At 42.7% G+C, this 17,646-nt stretch overlaps 1 protein-coding gene across 1 annotated transcript in view; it reads left to right on the forward strand.

The window, feature by feature from the left end:
- RELL1 (RELT like 1) overlaps positions 1-17,646 on the forward strand; it is a 54,470-nt gene that overhangs the window by 14,521 nt on the left and 22,303 nt on the right. The window contains exons 2-3 of the mRNA XM_033106540.1: positions 13,066-13,290; positions 15,124-15,195. Coding sequence (XP_032962431.1) covers positions 13,066-13,290; positions 15,124-15,195 — 297 coding nt within the window. The remainder of the gene's footprint in view (positions 1-13,065; positions 13,291-15,123; positions 15,196-17,646) is intronic.

Here is a 17,646-nt window from a genome sequence, read left to right on the forward strand (position 1 = left end):
TAAGCGTGCAGTGCAGATTCGCTGCCGTTAGCAGTTGGTAGTAGAGGAGTTGAACTTTCCTGAGGCCTTGGGTGTACGAATGGTGAACGCTTTCCACATCGATCAGTGCCTCCCTCTGTCCCTCTGCCAGGCTGGGTGCCGGGCCAGTGTTCATCTTTGAAGGCCTTGCTGAGCTCCAGCTGGTTCAGCAGTACCCTACTGTCCCACGTGGTTGCTTTGTGTTGTCTTCTGCCTGGAGGAAACTACTTGGCTAGACTCCGACCCTGGAAGAGGCGGGTTGTACCCAGAAATCGGGGACCTAGCTCCCCGAGGTCTGGTCCTCTGTGTCAGCTCTCTCTCGGTGAAGCTCCAGGGAAGTCACTGGTTGCTAAGAGAACCCCCCACCCCTGGCCCTGAGTCTTGCTGTTTCTGCTGAAAACAGGCCATCTGGGCCTGTCCTCTTCCCATTAGGTGGTTTAGTCTGGCACTTCCGTTTAACTTCCTCTTGTAGTTTAAATAATTTCTAACCTACTCCCTGTTCGGTCTCATGTGAGGAATGTGCCCGAACAGATCTGTTAGGAATCACAGCCCTGTGGAAAGACGGCAGTGTGTTTGGTGAGGGTACGTCAGCTGCGCTCCCGTAGGACTTGGCAGTTTGGAATGTGATAGAATCTTGGAAAAATGCAATGGCAGGGCAATTCCCAAAGCTGGCTTTAGGAATGTGCTATTTGTGGCCTTCGTATGAATCTCTGCTTAATGGAACCTTCTGTTGATTTCCTGCACAGGAGCTTGCTGGTATATTACATCTTTCCAAAGAGCTTACCCAACAAGTGTGTAAAGCTATGGGGTGTATCAGCCGGCCAGCTCTGAAAAGAATTTATTTATATTTTAAAAAACTTTTGGTATTTGGCAAATGGGGGTGTGAGTACCTTGGCCATTCTGCCCAACCAAATAGCATTTTAACAAAGCTGTTTATCAAGTTGCAGTAAAAGTGGCACCTGATCAGCGCCCCAGGCGCCCTTCTGAACGCCAGACTCTGCATTCACAGGTTCCCTGTAGCAAATGTGTAAACTGCCCCCCTGGTGTTCCAGGTTCTCTGACAGGGATTAGAGGTACAGACAGGACATCCATCCCTCCATTTGGGAAAACAGGGCAGTTTGGGGCTTTTCCTGCGAGTTCTATGTTGCATTTGGTGTCCTAACTTTGACCACAGAATGCTCCAATGATGTGTGTCATAAGGAGACGGGTGGGGAAGGTGGTGGCCCTGGGTGTTGGCTCTGCTGGCTCATTTCTCTGCCTCTACCCAGTGTTATCATGTTCGGCCACAGATTTAGCTGCAAAATGAGATCTCATCCACTCTCTTGGCTGCTTCCTTGGGATTAGAGGTTTCAGACAAAAGGAATGTGGAAGTGTCAAGTGGAATTTGGGTGGGAACTTTTATATCTCGTATGGTGTCAATAGGTAATGTGTGGGATTGAAGATTTTCCTTCTCCTTTCCCTTCCTTCTTTTCCTCCCTGCCTTTTTTCTTTCTGAAAGATTTTCAGTTGTCATGTAATTCACATGGTTAGTATGAATTCTGTTTGTGGCAACTATTGAATTGCTTCCAAGTACAATGGTTCGTGAGTAATAATGTGAAAACACATATAGGTGGACGAGATGCTTTTCCATAGATAAAAAAATGTCTTCCTTTTACCTTCACAATGGTTTGGAGCAGTAAAATAGAGTCATACTTTCGAGTCAGCTCCTGCTTTATGCAGTTGAAATAAATAATGGGAAATTTTATGCGGCTGAGGTTTTTTTGTTTTTTCCAAATGAAGTCAATATAAAGTTCATCTTGCTGTAGCTGACTTCAATCATTTTTTCATGAAGATGGTTTTTACATTAAAAAAAGATGCGTGCAGATGCCAGTGTTTAGCATACATAATAGGCTCTTTAGAAAGAGACAGCTTTTTAGGGTTTAAAGGCATTCGAGTGGGCAGATGTGAACCTAGGTCCCAGCCCAGCTGTGTGGTCTGTTGGCGAAAGTTTCACACCCCCGTTTACTATGAGATGTGTGTCACTGACTAGATAAAACTGCAGGCCACCTTCATTCCTACAGACACGGTTAAACAACGTGGCTAAGAGGACAGAGCCCGGGCTCACATTGCCTGGGTTGGCTCCTGTCCCACCTCACGCATTACGCCTTGTTATTGAACCCCGCGCCTCGTTTGCCTCATCTGCAAACGGGGGTGATGAGAGGACCTACCTTACAGAGGTCGTGCAAATGAAACGAGATTGCGCACGGAGCACCTAGGAGAGTGCCTGCTGCACTGCAAAAATTCAGGAAATGCTGCCTTACCATTATTTTAACGTAGCAATTCATTCTTCATAACACACCATCTTTTGAGAAGAATCTGAAGTGCATATTTCTAAACAAATGACTTTTTAAAAATTCCATGTCTTTCTTAAATGGCTGAAATTTACAGTTTGAAAGGTGCAGAAAGGTCCACAGTCAGTCTCACTCCATTCCTGTCCTCCAGCCACTCAGCCCCTCTCCAGGAGATATAGCTATCAGTTAAGTAAACACTTAACAACAACAACAAAATCCCCAAATAGACAACATGGAAAATAACAAGAGAAGAAGAGTCAGGAGAAGGGGCAGGAGAACAGGAAAAGAGAAGGGGGTAGATTCAGAGCGGCCCCAGCTGGAGCTCTCGCAGTCCCTGCTGCCCCTTGAATTTACACCCCCTCTTAGGCCCTCATGATGTGTCTCCCCGCTTGGGGTCTGCTGGGGGCTCCTCAGCCTTCTTTGCCCTAGAGCCGCAGTTGGTGGCTTCCTGGCCTGTGTCCCGGTGCAGACACTGGTGAGCTGACCTTGCTCTGGTCTGGGGTGCGGCCAGGTCAGATGAGCCTTCCGTTGTCTTCTAAATGCACACCATTGTTTGAGGTACTCAGGGAAGTTCAGGAAGAGTCCAGAACTTGAGATCCTTGGCTTCTCAAAACACAGAGATCCTCCAGCTAATACCCTCCCAAGAGATAGCTGTGGGACTAGTTTCCTCAGTTGTCCTCAAAATATCCTTTGTAGCTGTTTTAAAATTTTTAGTATTGTTTAAAATTTTGACCCAGACTCTAATCAAGGTTTACTTACTGGATTTGGTCATATTAGTTCTAACAAAAGCTATTTTGAATGTAACATTTAGCCAGGTATAGGGGAAGGGAAGAAACTGTCTTGGACCAGACAGTATTTTGACATCTTTGGCTACTTGCCCCTCCCTATTTACTTTTCCCACTCTTCATGCCTATCTCCAAATCCTGGGGTGCTCCTGCTGTCCAGAGCCCTCTATTTGGGCACCCCCACCCCCACCCATGTGCAGCTGAGCTCACACAGGTTATTAGCAGAAACCTCAGCCAGCTGCATTTTCCAAGGGGTCTCTTAGCCAAATGCATCTATAAGTCAGGGGTTCATGGCCAGGCACTATGGACTTACGCATGTTTTTTCTGTGAAGCTGTGTGGGCCTCCCTCTGTTTCAAGTGGTCTTTGTGGCCCAGAATCTGACCTCTGTGGTCCTGTATCATGGTAGCATTTCAAGGACTTTGACAAAATAAAGGTAACTGGATGACTGTATGTATTGGGAGGGATTTTTGGTCACGGGTGGGTAGACTCCGGGCAGGCAGGTCCTGTCTGGATGTCCCCTCCCTGCCTTTTTGCAGCGGTGTGGGGGAGGGTGGGGTCATAGCAGCTGTTTATCTGGGAGTTGTTTGGAAGTTGGCAGCTGCCTGAAGTTTCACTACAAAATTTAGTACTTATTTATATACTGACTTCCATTGTTTTTCAGTTTCCGAATAAGCTCATTTGTTTTCTCCATACATTTTAAGCTTTTAAAATTTGTGCAAATGCTGTGTCTCAATTACTGGCACTGCGTGCTGGAGGTGATCTTAAAAACTCTATGACTTTGGTTATTTCTATAACCAAAAAAAGAAGTAATTTGGGGATGATTTTGTTTTGTAGAATCTGCTTTCTCCCCTTTTGTTAGTGTAGGTAATTGATTTAAACTGTGTTTAACAAATTAACTTAAAGTAGGTCGTTTTGCAGGAGCGAGTAGGTCTGGTTATGAACCCTGTCCTGAAACAGGATCTGCCTGAGTTTCCGTCCAAGCTCTTACCAGTTTTGAACCGTGTGACCTTGGGCAAGTGATACACCCTCCTGAGCCTCCGTTTCCTGTTCTCTAAAATAATAGTACCCACCTCTTAGTTTGTGACCATGACACCCTTGGGGCTGTGGCCTAAACCCTGAGGGGTCTAATCAAATGTATTAATATTTATGCAGTAAAATCAGGGGAATAGAGGTTGTAAATAGCCTCACAGCAGATCAGGACAGGTTTTGCTACCAATGCATTTGTCAGATTTGTTTTAGCTAGGAAATGAGTGCTAATGATTTTCGTTTTCAGAGCTTTTTGGATTTGCCCTTGTAGACACGGGCGGGTGGGCTTGGGTTTTTCTCTCCATTAGCATCACCCAAGAGGGAGCTGTGGATGGGGCTGGAGAAGGTTGGGGAAGTTGTGGAATTTCGAGAACCACAAAGGACATTGGCTTCAGCTCATAATTTTTCAGCCCAACACATTGAGACCCAGAGAGGTGAAGTGACTTATTCAATATCTTGGAGGTAGTTGGTAGCAAAGCTGGATGAGGAAAAACCCCTTTAGAGAAATGCATGTCTAGCGAGCGATCTTAGTAATCTAGACCAAAAATAGACCGTTCTTGGGTATTGTGATTTAAATATTTGAATGTTTGCTTAGGAAAAAAAAAAAGTGTGTGTGTGTGTGTGTGTGTGTGTGTGTGTGTGTGTGTTATCAACTTACCAGGCAGGTCCCTTTCCCTTACCAGGCAATCCCAGAGTTGTTGGGTCACTGTGCTGGGAAACCTTACCTTCTGAGAATGCAAACCCTTTCCTGATAAAAGGAGAATAGCTATCAGAACCATCAAAATGCTCCTGGCCTCGGTTGGAACAGAGCTGCTTGGGAGAAGTCACAGGGCCTCTTTATCTGGAGTCTCTGGTTATTACCATTGTCTTCCCCGTTATTTTATCAACCCTTGAGCGATGCCCACTGGGTTTGAGGAATGCCACTTCTGTGCCATTTCATCTCGGCTCCACTGACCGTTGTGGTTGGCAATACAAGTATTACTTGGAAACAAGCTAGAAAACGGCTTTTGATTTTTTTTGGGGGGATGACTTTTAGCCGTTCCTCATACTCCTTCCTCAGTTGCTTGCTGTCGTCAGTCTTTTTCATCTGACATCTTTTTTTGACCTTCTCAATAGGATCTTGGCAAAACACACATAATAGTGGGTCCTCAAAATACAGTGAATTAACTAACCCTAGTGTAGGTAACTAAATAAACCTGACTGGGCCAAGGAAAAAGCCAAGGGATTTTGATGAACGCTGGCTTTTAGCAAAGCCATCTTTTCCTTGTAATGTTGTAGAAGGGAATCACGGTTATCAGTAAGAGCCGAGAACTCCTGTTTCATGGCTCTTGGTGCATGCAGAAGGTGCTCAAGATGAGTCGATGGGCTTATTTTTGAAGAGGCGGAAGGGACTCAGGTTGTGACCGGCATAAGGTGAGCTGTGCTTTGGGAGTTGGGAGGCGGGTCAGAGATGGCAGACAAATAGAGTTTTACAATTGTTCATACCGTAAACTGCTCTGGAGTCTGGTGTTGGGCATTTTCAAAACATATCCTACTTCCTACCGTTCTAATTGGAACCCTAAGCCGTGAAGTATGAGAGCAAACCAGCATTTAGCATTTTAACAGAAAGGTAGCTAAATGATGAAATATTGTTGGGAGAAAAATAATTGAAATATACCTTAAATAGGCATTTGTTTGATGGTGATCTCTTACGAGCCTCGTTTTACATATTGTTGCACAAAACCCTTCACAACCGAAAGTTTTTCAGAAAGAAAGGGTTTATTGAGCTGTATATTAGCCAGAAACAGGACCAGGTCCTGGGGCTTGCAAACTAAACCACCAGAAGTGGGGCTAAGTGGACAAAATAAACATGCCCACCATCCTGGGGTTGACGGCGCTCTTTTATCATTGAGTTTAGGGAAGAAAGATGTTGGTTGTTTTGAAAGGATTTACATTAGCTATAGATTGGGGCAGGAGAAGAAGGTAAAGCACAGAAAGTTCTGGGATCAGTGAAGTATTCGATGAAGTATTATGGAACAAGTATGCAATGCTTCTAGATTGGTTGTGGACAACAGTCTGGAAAGTTCATGACTAAGCAAGATGTGGTGGCATCTGGTGGTCAACCATTCCTTTTAGATAAGAGCTGAAATAGCTGCCTGGAAGTTGATTGAACGTTTCAACACACATTTAGGAACGTGACCAGTCTTTGCTTGGTTTGGGCCTGTGGCTCTGTTAATTGACTAACTTCCCTTGTCTCTTCTTCCCATCCTCTGGCCTGCTGTCATTTAATTGAGGACATCTCAGAATTATTCTCTTGTTCTTAGGCAGACACCGAGGCTTTGGGAGAAGGTAAGAGGAAGCAGTGTACAAGCAGGCAGGATCCAGATTGCCTGCTTGGAATCCAGGCACTGCCTGCCGCTGAGCAGCACTGTGACCTTGGGAAGCTGCTTTATCATTCTGTTCCTCCTTTCCCCATGGAGATAATACCACTAACTGTGGAGTGGGTTTATTGTAAAGATTCAACACTTAGCATCGTGCTGGTTTATGAATGCTCCTTAAGTGTGTTGTCAGTAGTAAGAGAGTAATAACAAGCTAGGCTGCACATACTACCGTCACTTCCGGAACCATCCCAGCCCATACCGTCCCCTTCTTTACTCTGGCTCTGCCCACTTTCATTCTGGCCCTGATTGCTGGTCCCTCACTGTCCTGGGCTTTCCAGCTCCCGTGGCTCTCCCTGCGTGGGTTAACCCAACTGGAGATTTGGGTTACACGTTCTCAGTTGTGCCCCGATTACCTTTGCACTTCTTTCATTGGCCTCTCCCATTCCTCGATCTCTCTGCCAAGCCTTGCTGTCTCCACAGCCCCTCTTCTACTCTGGCACCCTTCGTTCTCAAAAGATGCCATCTCTTCTTATGTTAGGAGAAAATAGAGGACATGCCACCAGTTCCCTCCACTGCCTTCTGCCCGCTATAGAGACTCCAACTCATTGGCCCCTGCCTTGGGAACAAATGACTTTTCCTCCTGGGAACAAGTGGCTTTTTCTCCTTCTCAAGAGTTCAGGGGCGGCCGGTTGGCTCAGTTGGTTAGAGCGCAGTGCTCATAACACCAGTGTTGCCGGTTCGATTCCCACATGGGCCAATGAACTGCGCCCTCCACAACTAGATTGAAAACAACGATTTGACTTGGAGCTGATGGATCCTGGAAAAACACACTGTTCCCCAACATTCCCCAATAAAAATTAAAAAAAAAAAAGTTTAATCTGTCTCCTTCCCATGGAAATCATCTCCTCAAGCTTCCTAAAAATTATCACTGCCTATTTCCTCTCCAGTCTCTCCCTTTTGCTCTTGCTGCATATAAATACTTTGGTTTAAGCCACTGGAAAAAAAAAGTTCCAAACCAAAATTCCTTCCCCTTCCCCTGAGGGTGAACTAGTACTCTACCCTTTTTGCTCGTACTTGGCTTCTAGAAAGAGTGAACCAAGCACAGTCTCTATTACTCAACCCGGGGAAGCTAGTCTTACCTTCCAGGCCATTGAAAACCTGCTCCCTCCAAGGTCACAAGGACCTCCTGGATCGGTTTTCCTTTCTATTTTATTTTATTTACAATATTTATTTACTCATTTTATGTATGTACGTATGTATGTATTTGTTTTAGGATTTTAAGTTTACTTCAAGAAATGACAGAGAAACAGAGTAAAATACAACAAAGGGAAAGTTAAAAAAAATTCCAAGTTGTTTCTTAAATTAGAAACTAAAGGTTTCCCATGTGTTCTTAGAAACATCCATGTGGGCTAATTTATCTGAGGTCTCAATTATTTTTCTATAAAGATACTTCTTAGCTCCTTTCTTTTTCTTCCTTCCTGCCTCCCTCACTGCCTTTTGTCTTCCTTCCTTTCTTTCTTTCATTGTGGAAAGAACACTTAACATGAGATTTACCCTCCTAAATATGGAAGTGCACAGTACAGTACTGTTAACTGTAGGCTCAGTGTTGTACCTCAGATCTCTAGAACTTACTCATCTTGCAGAACTGAAACTTTATACCCATGGAATAACAACCCCAGCACCTGGAAACCAGTACTGTATCCTCTGCTTCTGAAAGTTTGACTGTTTTAGTACCTCATACAAGTAGAATCACAACACAGTATATGTCCTTCTGTGACTGGCTCATTTCACTTAGTATGATACCCTCCAGGTTTACCGTGTTGACAGGATTTCTGTCTTTTTTAAGGTCAGTAGGGTTTGATTGTATGTCTACACATTTTCTTTATCCATTCACCCATGGATGAGCATTTAGGTTGTTTCCATAGCTTGGCTATTGTGAGCAGTGCTGTAATGAACATAGGAGTGCAGATATCTCTTCAAGTTCCTGATTTTAATTCTTTTAGATAAATACTCAGAAATGGGATTACATATGGCAGTTCTATTTTTAATTTTTTGAGGAACCACCATATTTTTTTCCCTAGCAGCTGCACCATTTTACATTTCCTTCCTATTTTAGTTGCTCTCTCTTGCAGTATTTGACCTATCTGACTGCTCATTCCTTCTGGAAACTCCTTCCTTTGTGTCCTAGGGTAGAGTCCTGGCTTCTCTTCCTCAGCTTCCTCATGGAGTAGATCCAGTTGCTCAATAGATATTTCCATCTGAATGCACAAAGTGAACTCGTGATATTGTCCTCTCCGTGCCAAGTGTATTAGTTTGCTAGGGCTGGTGTAACAAAGCACCACAAAGTGGGTGGTTTAAAATAGAGAAACGTATTGTCTCCCAGTTCTGGAGACTAGAAACCCAAGATCAAGGTTGGCAGAGTTGCTTCCTCCTGAGGGCTATGAGGAGAAATCTGTTCCATGCTTCTCTCCTAGGTTTTGGTGGTGTGCTGGCAATCGCTGGTATTTTTTGGCTTGTAGAAGCATCACCTCGATCTCTGCCTTTTATGTTCACATGATGTTTTCCCTATGTGAACATCTGTCTACAAATTTCTCCTTTTTTTAAGGACACCAGTCATACGGAATTAGGATTCACCGTAATGACCTCAGTTTAACTTGATTACCTTTGTAAAAAGATCTTACCTCCTAATGAGGTTACGTTGTGAGATAACTTGGGGTTAAGGCTTCAACATAGGAATTGGGAGGGAGACAAAATTGAACCCATAATACCAAGCAAACTTTTTTTCAGATAGGTCTCATCTCAATGAATGGAATCAACATCTACCATGTTGCTCAAGCAGAGACTTGGGCATCATCTTTATCATGTCACTTGCGCTGATATTAACTGGGGTCCAGAGCTTACAAAAATTAGAGGCAAAATTTTGGAATAGGAACCATCGCATTCAGCAGGTTTAGAAAGGGGTCTGTGACTCCCAACTGGCTGACAACCTCTGCTTTCTCTATATATGTTTTAAGTGTCCACCACATTTGTATGAAAGTAATACGTATACAAATTTTGGAAAATTACAGAAAAGTATACAAGTAACATTTAAAATTTTCCTATTATTCAATTACCCAGAATCACTTAATATTTTGGTTATTTCTTTGTATGTTTTATGCTTTTATGCCTTTTTAAAAACTAGTTGGGTCATACTGAATATAAGATTTTGGATCCAACTTTTAAAATTCAACATTGGATCATAAGTGTTTTCCCGTATCTTCACAACATCTTCATAAATAATTTTAAATGGTGCACATTATTTCATCAAATGGTAGACTATGACTGACTTGGGTATTTTCTTATTCTCCCATTGTCAAACATGCAGGTGCTGCCATTTTTTAACTTTTATAAACAATGCTGCAACAGCCTTTGCTATTAATTTGGACTCAAATAATTTGTTCATAATTCAAATATGATTCAGCTGGGGATGAAGGAGATGGAAAGCTAAACTTACCTAAGTTACCAGATGTTTTAGGTATTATTAGTGAATAATTTCTTTGTGATTTAAAAATTATTCTTCATTGAATTGCTAAGGTAGGTCACTGTAGGTTCTCTAGTCAACATTTTGCTTTTTAGTGATTCCTTGTAGTCTGTAATGGGGCTGTCTAATAGAACTTTTGGGATGATGGGAAAATTCTTTATCTGACCTGCCCAGTATGGTATCCAATTACCCACAGGTGACTACTGAACACTTGAAATGTGGTTATTGAACACTAGAAGCTGACAAAGCATCACTTCCAACATCTATTGGTCAGGCAAAGCGGAGTATATATTCAAAGGGAGGAGATACAGATCTCACCTCTCCATGGGAGCTGTATCAAAGAATTTGGGGCCGTGTTTTAAAATCATCTTAGAAAAGTACAACCATTTTGACTCCATTTTATTATACAGGTGGGGAAACTGAGCACAGAGCAGTTAAATGACTTGCCCAAGGTGACAAGCCTAGTAGGTGGCCAAGCTATTATTTATGCCAGGCAGTCTTGACCTTTTAACCTCAGGACTATATTGTAGCTCTCTATAATTCATGTTTCACTAATTTAGTTGTATATCTTCAATTTTTTCATGGTACAATAATTATGAGATTAAGTGACTGATACGTGTTTGTAAATGACAAACACTGTAAATACGTAGTATTTGCAAGGGTTTGCTAGATGCCAATTTTTTTTTAAATTAAAGCTTATTGGGGTGACAGTGGTTAGTAAAGTAATATAGGTTTCAGATGTACAATTCTGTAATACGTCATCTATATGTCACATTGTGTGTTCACTGCCCAGTCAGTTCTCCTTCCATCACCATATATTTGATCCCCTTTACCTTCACCTACCATCCCCCACCCCCTTTACCCTCTGGGAACCACTAAACTATTGTCTGTGTCTATAAGTTTTTGCCAAATTAATGATGAATACACATTCTCAACCACCTGATTCAGGAGGAGCTCTTTGGCTCCAGTTCTGAGCCCCTCTCCTTTCATCCCTGTTTCCTACTGCTCCCCAAAGAGAATTTGTTATCACCTCCAGATTGAAACACACCATGATTCGGAGTAAAACCCTCTCAGTCTTAGCATGCTGCCTGCTTCACCTACTTCTGGTGTATGGAATATGTGATACTAAAAAGGAAAGAATACATAAACTTATTTAGAATTATAAAAGGAATCAAGGAAATGTTTCTGGTTTTTAGTGAAAGTAAGGCGTGAGGCCAAACCTTAATTTAGGTGATGTATTTGCATATGTTTAGTGTGTGTATGTATTCTTTCATTCACTTACTAATTATTTTGATTCTTGGAATAGAAATCAGAAAAAAATATACGTTAAAAATTATACAGGTTATTCAGAATTCTTGAGGTTGTCTGATAGAATAATGATTGCAGCCTTTTACAAACCTAAGAAACCAGCAATTTCCTTTCATGTTCGAGTTCAAAGATAATAGATATTTCCATGTGAAAGAGATAGCCCTCTGGTTTGCAGTTAGGCTTCTGTTTGATGCTGTTTGCTGCAATGATGCAATCTGATCATTTCACACCTGGATTTGTCCCCTAGGTAATCATTACAACACAGATTCTTTTTTCATCAAAATACTCTTTGAGAAAGATTAGAATTAAATGTATCTAGCTTTCCAATTTCTGGGTTTCTTAAGCAGTATGTGTGAATCTTCCTGATGTAGAGAACCTCATTTTCTCACTTCAGAATCTGAGTATGCCAAATAATGAGACTTCATTTCAGTGAAAGCCCACCTTTTTCCTTAGTCCTCATCCTACCTGACCCCCCTCCTGCGTTTGACAATTCCCTCCTCATTTTTTGTCCATGAACTGGTACTTTGCTGGTTTTTCCACACAGTCGGCTCTTTCTCTGTTATCTTAATTGGCCATATCTTAGGTTACTTAATTCCCCATGTAGGGAGTCTAACTGGCATACTGCAGGCCCGCCCAGATACCCGGCTGCCCCTGGTATAAGTCCAGGTGATACTTTGACATGTCTAAAAGCAAAGTTCTCCTTTTCTCCAAAAGATGTCCCCTTCCCAGCTGTCCTATTTTTGAAATCATAAAATAGGTCCCACTATCATTTTTTTCTTCCGGTGACACATGTGTGCTTTCCGTGGCATTTCTCCTCTAATCTGTGCTGATCGGCCCAGGTGTTGACTTGTTTACTGGCTGTTTCTGATGCTACCCTACAAGCTCCAAGATGACACTGGCCAAATTGTTATTTATCACTTACTCTATCCAGCTCCCAGCAAGGTGCTTTTCACAAACGGCATGCCATAAATGTTCATTTGGATCAGTGAATGAATAAACAAAGGCACACGCTTCCATTTTTAAGTTTGCACCCCTGGGCCAAAATTGTGGTGCCATCTTGGATTTCCCCCCTCTTTTGTATACTCTGGATCTGTAAGTTTGCTAAATTTTTTTAGTAAGCTCCATGGGGACAAGGGTTTTTGTTCCTCTTGCCCAGTGATATATCACAAGTGCTTCAAATGGCGCCTGGCATGCAGTGAGCATTTACTGTGGTACAGAAATGGTTCTAAATGTTTTACATGTATTAATTTATTTGATCTTCATAACAACCTAGAAAGGGTGGGTAGGTCCTATTGGTGTGCTCATTGCACAATGAAACTGAAGCATTGAGATGTTGTTGTCATTGTTCAGGGTCGCATAGCTGCCAATTGGTGGAGCCAGGGCTGGAACCCATGTCTCCCGAGTGTGTGCTGTAATGCCACCTAATGATTATGCTGTATAGGTACCCTTACAGATGAAGAAGCAGAAGACGGCTTGGAAAGGTTTTCTAAAAGGTTATCCAGGGTGGAACCCAGTTTATGAGTAGCAGGGACGGGATGGCACCGTGTTAGCCCAATCGGGTCCTCCCCCTGTGTGACTGTGCTGGCAGACCCACTAGTGTCTGTATGGCCCGTGGTTTGGAGAGCAGAGTGGGGTTCAAGGTGAACATTTCCCAAGGTCCTCAGGTTTTCCGTCCTCCCTGCAGACATCTAACGCGGCCATGTGTTTCTTGTTGCAGAAAACGGCGGCAGCCGCACGTTGCAGTCCAGAGCAGAGACGACACCGTCGCCCACCAACAACACTGGGAGTGGACACCCGGAGTATGTCGCCTATGTGCTGGTCCCTGTATTCTTCATTATGGGTCTCTTTGGGGTCCTCATCTGCCACCTGCTTAAGAAGAAAGGCTATCGTTGTACAACAGAAGCTGAGCAAGACGTGGAAGAGACAAAGGTCGAAAAGATAGGTAAATAACCTGGATTCTTTTTGTGGGAGCCTGGGTGGGGACAATTTTTAAATAAGATGCCAGCCATAGATATTTTCTATGTCTATGAGGCAAAATGATCCACGTTAGATTAACAGTGGGTGGCATGGTGTAGTATCAGAGTAGATCTTACAGTGACCACACCTAGAGTTTGAAAGCTGGTGTTCACTTATTAAATACCTACTAGATAATTGACTCTTACTTGTGTCATGGCCTTGGGCAAGTCATGGATGCTCTGCATCTCTGCTATGTATACTTTAATTAATTTAATGCCAATTAATTAAAATTCTAATTTCATTTACATGAGAACAATAACCTTCATCTTGGAGGATTATTGTGAAATTTAGAGAGAAGGTTCAGTGGGTGTTTGGTACAGGTGGCCACTTGGTAAATTTTAATCCTTATTATTGAATTAGATTCTAATTAAAATGATGGGAAAATTAAATAGAGCTCACCATTTTTGGGATATTACTTTTGCTGAGGGAGTTCTATCTTAAGTATAAGATTGGAGTTTATGTGTGTTAAAAGATTGCGTGAACAGTACAGTATAAGTATGGCAAACACTTGTGCTTTTGTATTAACTTCAGGGTGACTTACCTTTTCCTCTTAATATGGAGCTGTTGGGTAGTTCTTAGAAAAACCTAAGAGAAGAAATTATGCTTTTTCCACAGATGCTCTTTCCGACCATCCTTTAGGGCCATTTCCTGACTTGGGTCTTGGGGAGTACTACATGAGTCTCCACATCTCTTTCAGCTCCTCAAAGGGCAGTTCTTGCAGAAAGGTGACATTGGCAGTAGGTCGCCTTTCAAGCCAGGCCCAAGGGTAGAGGCGGGGAGCTTCCTCATTCCTTGCCAGCTTGCTGGACTGTAGGTTTTTCCCACCCTCACTGACCTTTGAGGCAGAGAAAGAACACACTCATCGCAGGATGAGTCATGTGTAAGATACGAGCAAACCAAAGCTGAGTGTTTGTCAACAGAAGTGGGGCCCCCGCCTCTCCTCCTTGGTAGATGCTTGCAGGTTGCTGAGCACTCAGCATTGGCACCGTCTAATCAAACACATGTGCACGGAGGAGGAGACTGTGGTAGAGGAGGCACTTTTCCAGATACACAGCTAGGACATGGGACATCTTGTTTCATTCTCTGTGAACTAAGATGGAATGTTTCAACCTGCCCTCTTCTTGTTTCATTGAAAAAAACTATACAGACTGGTTTCAGAGCAGAGGTTTGATTTTTTTTTTTTTCAAAGACTGTCACATATGCAGAATCTCCCAAAGTAAACTGAATTTGTAGATAAATAACCACGGCCAAAATTTAGATCATTTGGAAGTATGCTTGAAAGAAAGGAGAGTCTTATAAACATAGATGAATAATGACCCAATTTAAAAAAGAAATTAATACTTTGCATTTGTATATTGTACATGTGCAATTAAAATCCAAGAAGCTTTTTTCTTCCCATTTCCCCTAAGGGTTTAAGAAAAATGATGAGAGAGAAATATTAATAATAGTAGTATGGCCTGATACAGCTGCATGAAGTTGTTGTCTTGGAAAGTGAGTAGGTGTTTGGACTTGAAAAGAGACTGAAAGAGACATTTCTGATCCTTTTTGTGCCTGTTAGGCCAAGGAAGTCAGTGTGTGCTCTGCATCGGGCAGTTTGGGGCTACAGGAAGAAAGCCCGAGCTCTTAGCACCATGGCTGACCGGCTGAGCTGGGCTTTCTGGAGACGGTTCAGTGAAGTCTTGGGATCTAAAACTGAATCTCATTGACTTGATGCAAGCGACCAGTTGTAACCCTTTCTCCCCTGCCCTTTCTCTTTCAGAGTTGAATGACAGTATAAATGAAAACAGTGACACTGTTGGGCGAATTGTCCACTATATCATGAAAAATGAAGGTATGGCTGTTTTAATGTTTCAGAGCAATTCAATATTTATATGTGTTATTAAAAACCTGTTTCCAAAAGTCAAGATGTATATGGACTTTCCTATCGATTTTCCGAAGTTATCGGCAGCACCTTTTTCCTGATCTCTCTAAGAGCTCAGCTTCCAGCGTTATCCAACCATGACTGTTTCCAAGAAGTGAGTTTTCTAAGAGCCAGTCGTTGGAGTGTTGCAGAGTCAGACCTGCAGGTGGTGGCTTACCGTCAAATCCTGGCCTCACTTTGACACGGGGAAAGTCATGTTACCTCAGTTCCTCCTCTGTAAAACGAGGGTAATAATAATGTTTACCTCATAGCATTTTTATGACATACTGCACAAAAAGTGCTTAGTAAAATAAGCGCTCAAGTATTATCTGTTCCTTTTTTTGTGCTTTTAGAAAACTGTGGTAAAATACACATAATGTAAAATTTACCATTATACCCATTTTAAAGTGTACAATTCATTGGCATTATGTATGTTCCTGGTGTTGTACAACCATTAGCGCTGTCTACTTCCAGAACTTTTTCATTGTCCCAAACTGAAACTCAGTCCCCCTTCAGCAGTCACTGCCCATTCTCCATCCACGGGCCACCACTGCTTTCTGTCTCTCTGGATTTGCCTATTCTATAATCTACTCTTAAGTATTAAAGCTTTTAATAGGTTTAACCTTCATGGATTTAAGCAGTTTTTCCTCTCTCAAATGTATCGTACACCCCATCTTCTTAAACGGAGGGTTAATTTAATCTTGATTAGATAAATTTGGGTCATTGTTCGGAACACTGGTTATTATGTCCATAGGATGACACCGTGTGGTCGGTGTGCAACTTCTTGCCCATATACCTAATAGCTGGAGATCCTCATCCCCTGAATTCTCTCGAGAATTTAAAAGAAAACGTTCCTTGGGCTGTAGCTTTGCTCTCGTCAGTGCTGACTCATGCGGTGTGCACTGATGCAGCTAAGCCATTTGTGCAGAACTTGAAATACCTGTGTACTACTCAGTAAATACTGCTTATCTGCCCCCAGCCCTTCCTGGGGGACCCCCAACCCCCATATTCTGTCAACAAGAGCACCTGCGTGGCCCAGGCTGTTGGTCAATGAGTTTGACTTTAGAGAAACAGCCATTTCATATGGTTCATATGGTTCAGCATAATTTTCATTGTTCTTTACAGAGTGTGCTTTATGATTTGGCATAGATCTAGGTGCTTTATGTGTGTAATTTCATTTCATCCTCAGAATATCTCTCTAAAGTAGGTATTATTGTGTCCATGTTACAGATGAAGATGTGAAGGCTCCAAGTGGTTGCGTTCACATGGTCAGTGGGCAGCGCAGGCCTCTCTGGTCTCTCTCAACTGTACAACGTTGCCTCTCCTCTCTTCTAGTTTGTAGTTTTCAGTTTCTACAGGATGGAAAACCAGATGACAGACCTAATAGAATGTTGTTTAAAATAAGAACAAAACAGACCAGAACACTTGGATTTTGATCTCTGTCTTCCAGAGACCTTCCTTCAGGGAACAAAAGTTAGTGATGCTATTCTTGAGCAGCCGATGGTGCATGCTTCTGTTACATAAAAAGGTGGTTTTTAATTTACACAAGAAATACACAAATATGTTCTTGGCGTAGCAGTCCATCCGCTGCAGAGGTGCACAGAGTGGGCGCGGCATGGAAAGAGGTGCACAGAGTGGGCCCCTTCATGGCTCCTGTGCCTTGTGCCTTCAAAACTGCCTCCCATGGCTTTGGGAAGCTTGGAGGCCTTGGGGACCTGGGCTTCTGAGAGCTGAAGCAGCTGCTAAATTAGTGAGTGTTGGATGAGGCATTGAATCGATAGAAATAAATCAACTGTGGAAACTTTGCTAGGGGCTGACATACTTACTGGCTGCCAGGCCAGTTCTAAGGGCTTTTTAGGGACTACCGACTCTATGATTCAGATACTTTAGTCCCATTTTACAGTTGAGAAACTGAGGCCCACAGTGCTGAACTCACTTGACAGAGTTGCACTGCTGGCAAGTCGCAGAACTGAGATCGGAGCTGTAGCATCTGGCTCTAGAATCCATACTTAACCACTTGCTGTGACTGCCTTTTTTGTGGCAGCAGGAAATAGGGATGGTAAACTCATCCTCCTGTTGGGGTAGTTTATAAAACTCTGGTAACATTAACTCATTAAATTCTCAAAACTGCCTTCTGAGGTAGGCCCTGTTGCCACCCCATTTTTTAGAAGAGGCAACAGAGGCCCAGAGGGTAAGAAACTTGCCCAAGGTCACACAACCAGTATATATATGGCAGGATGGTGCCAGCAGCGGGCCCTTGTCTTAATAACAGCAGAGGTGTGTTTGAGTCCCTAGAACAAGCATACTATTTAATTTTGTCACCTCCCACACTCAGGGGCAAATAGGTCTGTTCTTTTCTTTTTAAGTTATGTCGTTTTCCTT

Source organism: Rhinolophus ferrumequinum, chromosome 5 (assembly GCF_004115265.2).
Source record: "Rhinolophus ferrumequinum isolate MPI-CBG mRhiFer1 chromosome 5, mRhiFer1_v1.p, whole genome shotgun sequence".
Classification (NCBI taxonomy): Eukaryota; Metazoa; Chordata; class Mammalia; order Chiroptera; family Rhinolophidae; genus Rhinolophus; species Rhinolophus ferrumequinum.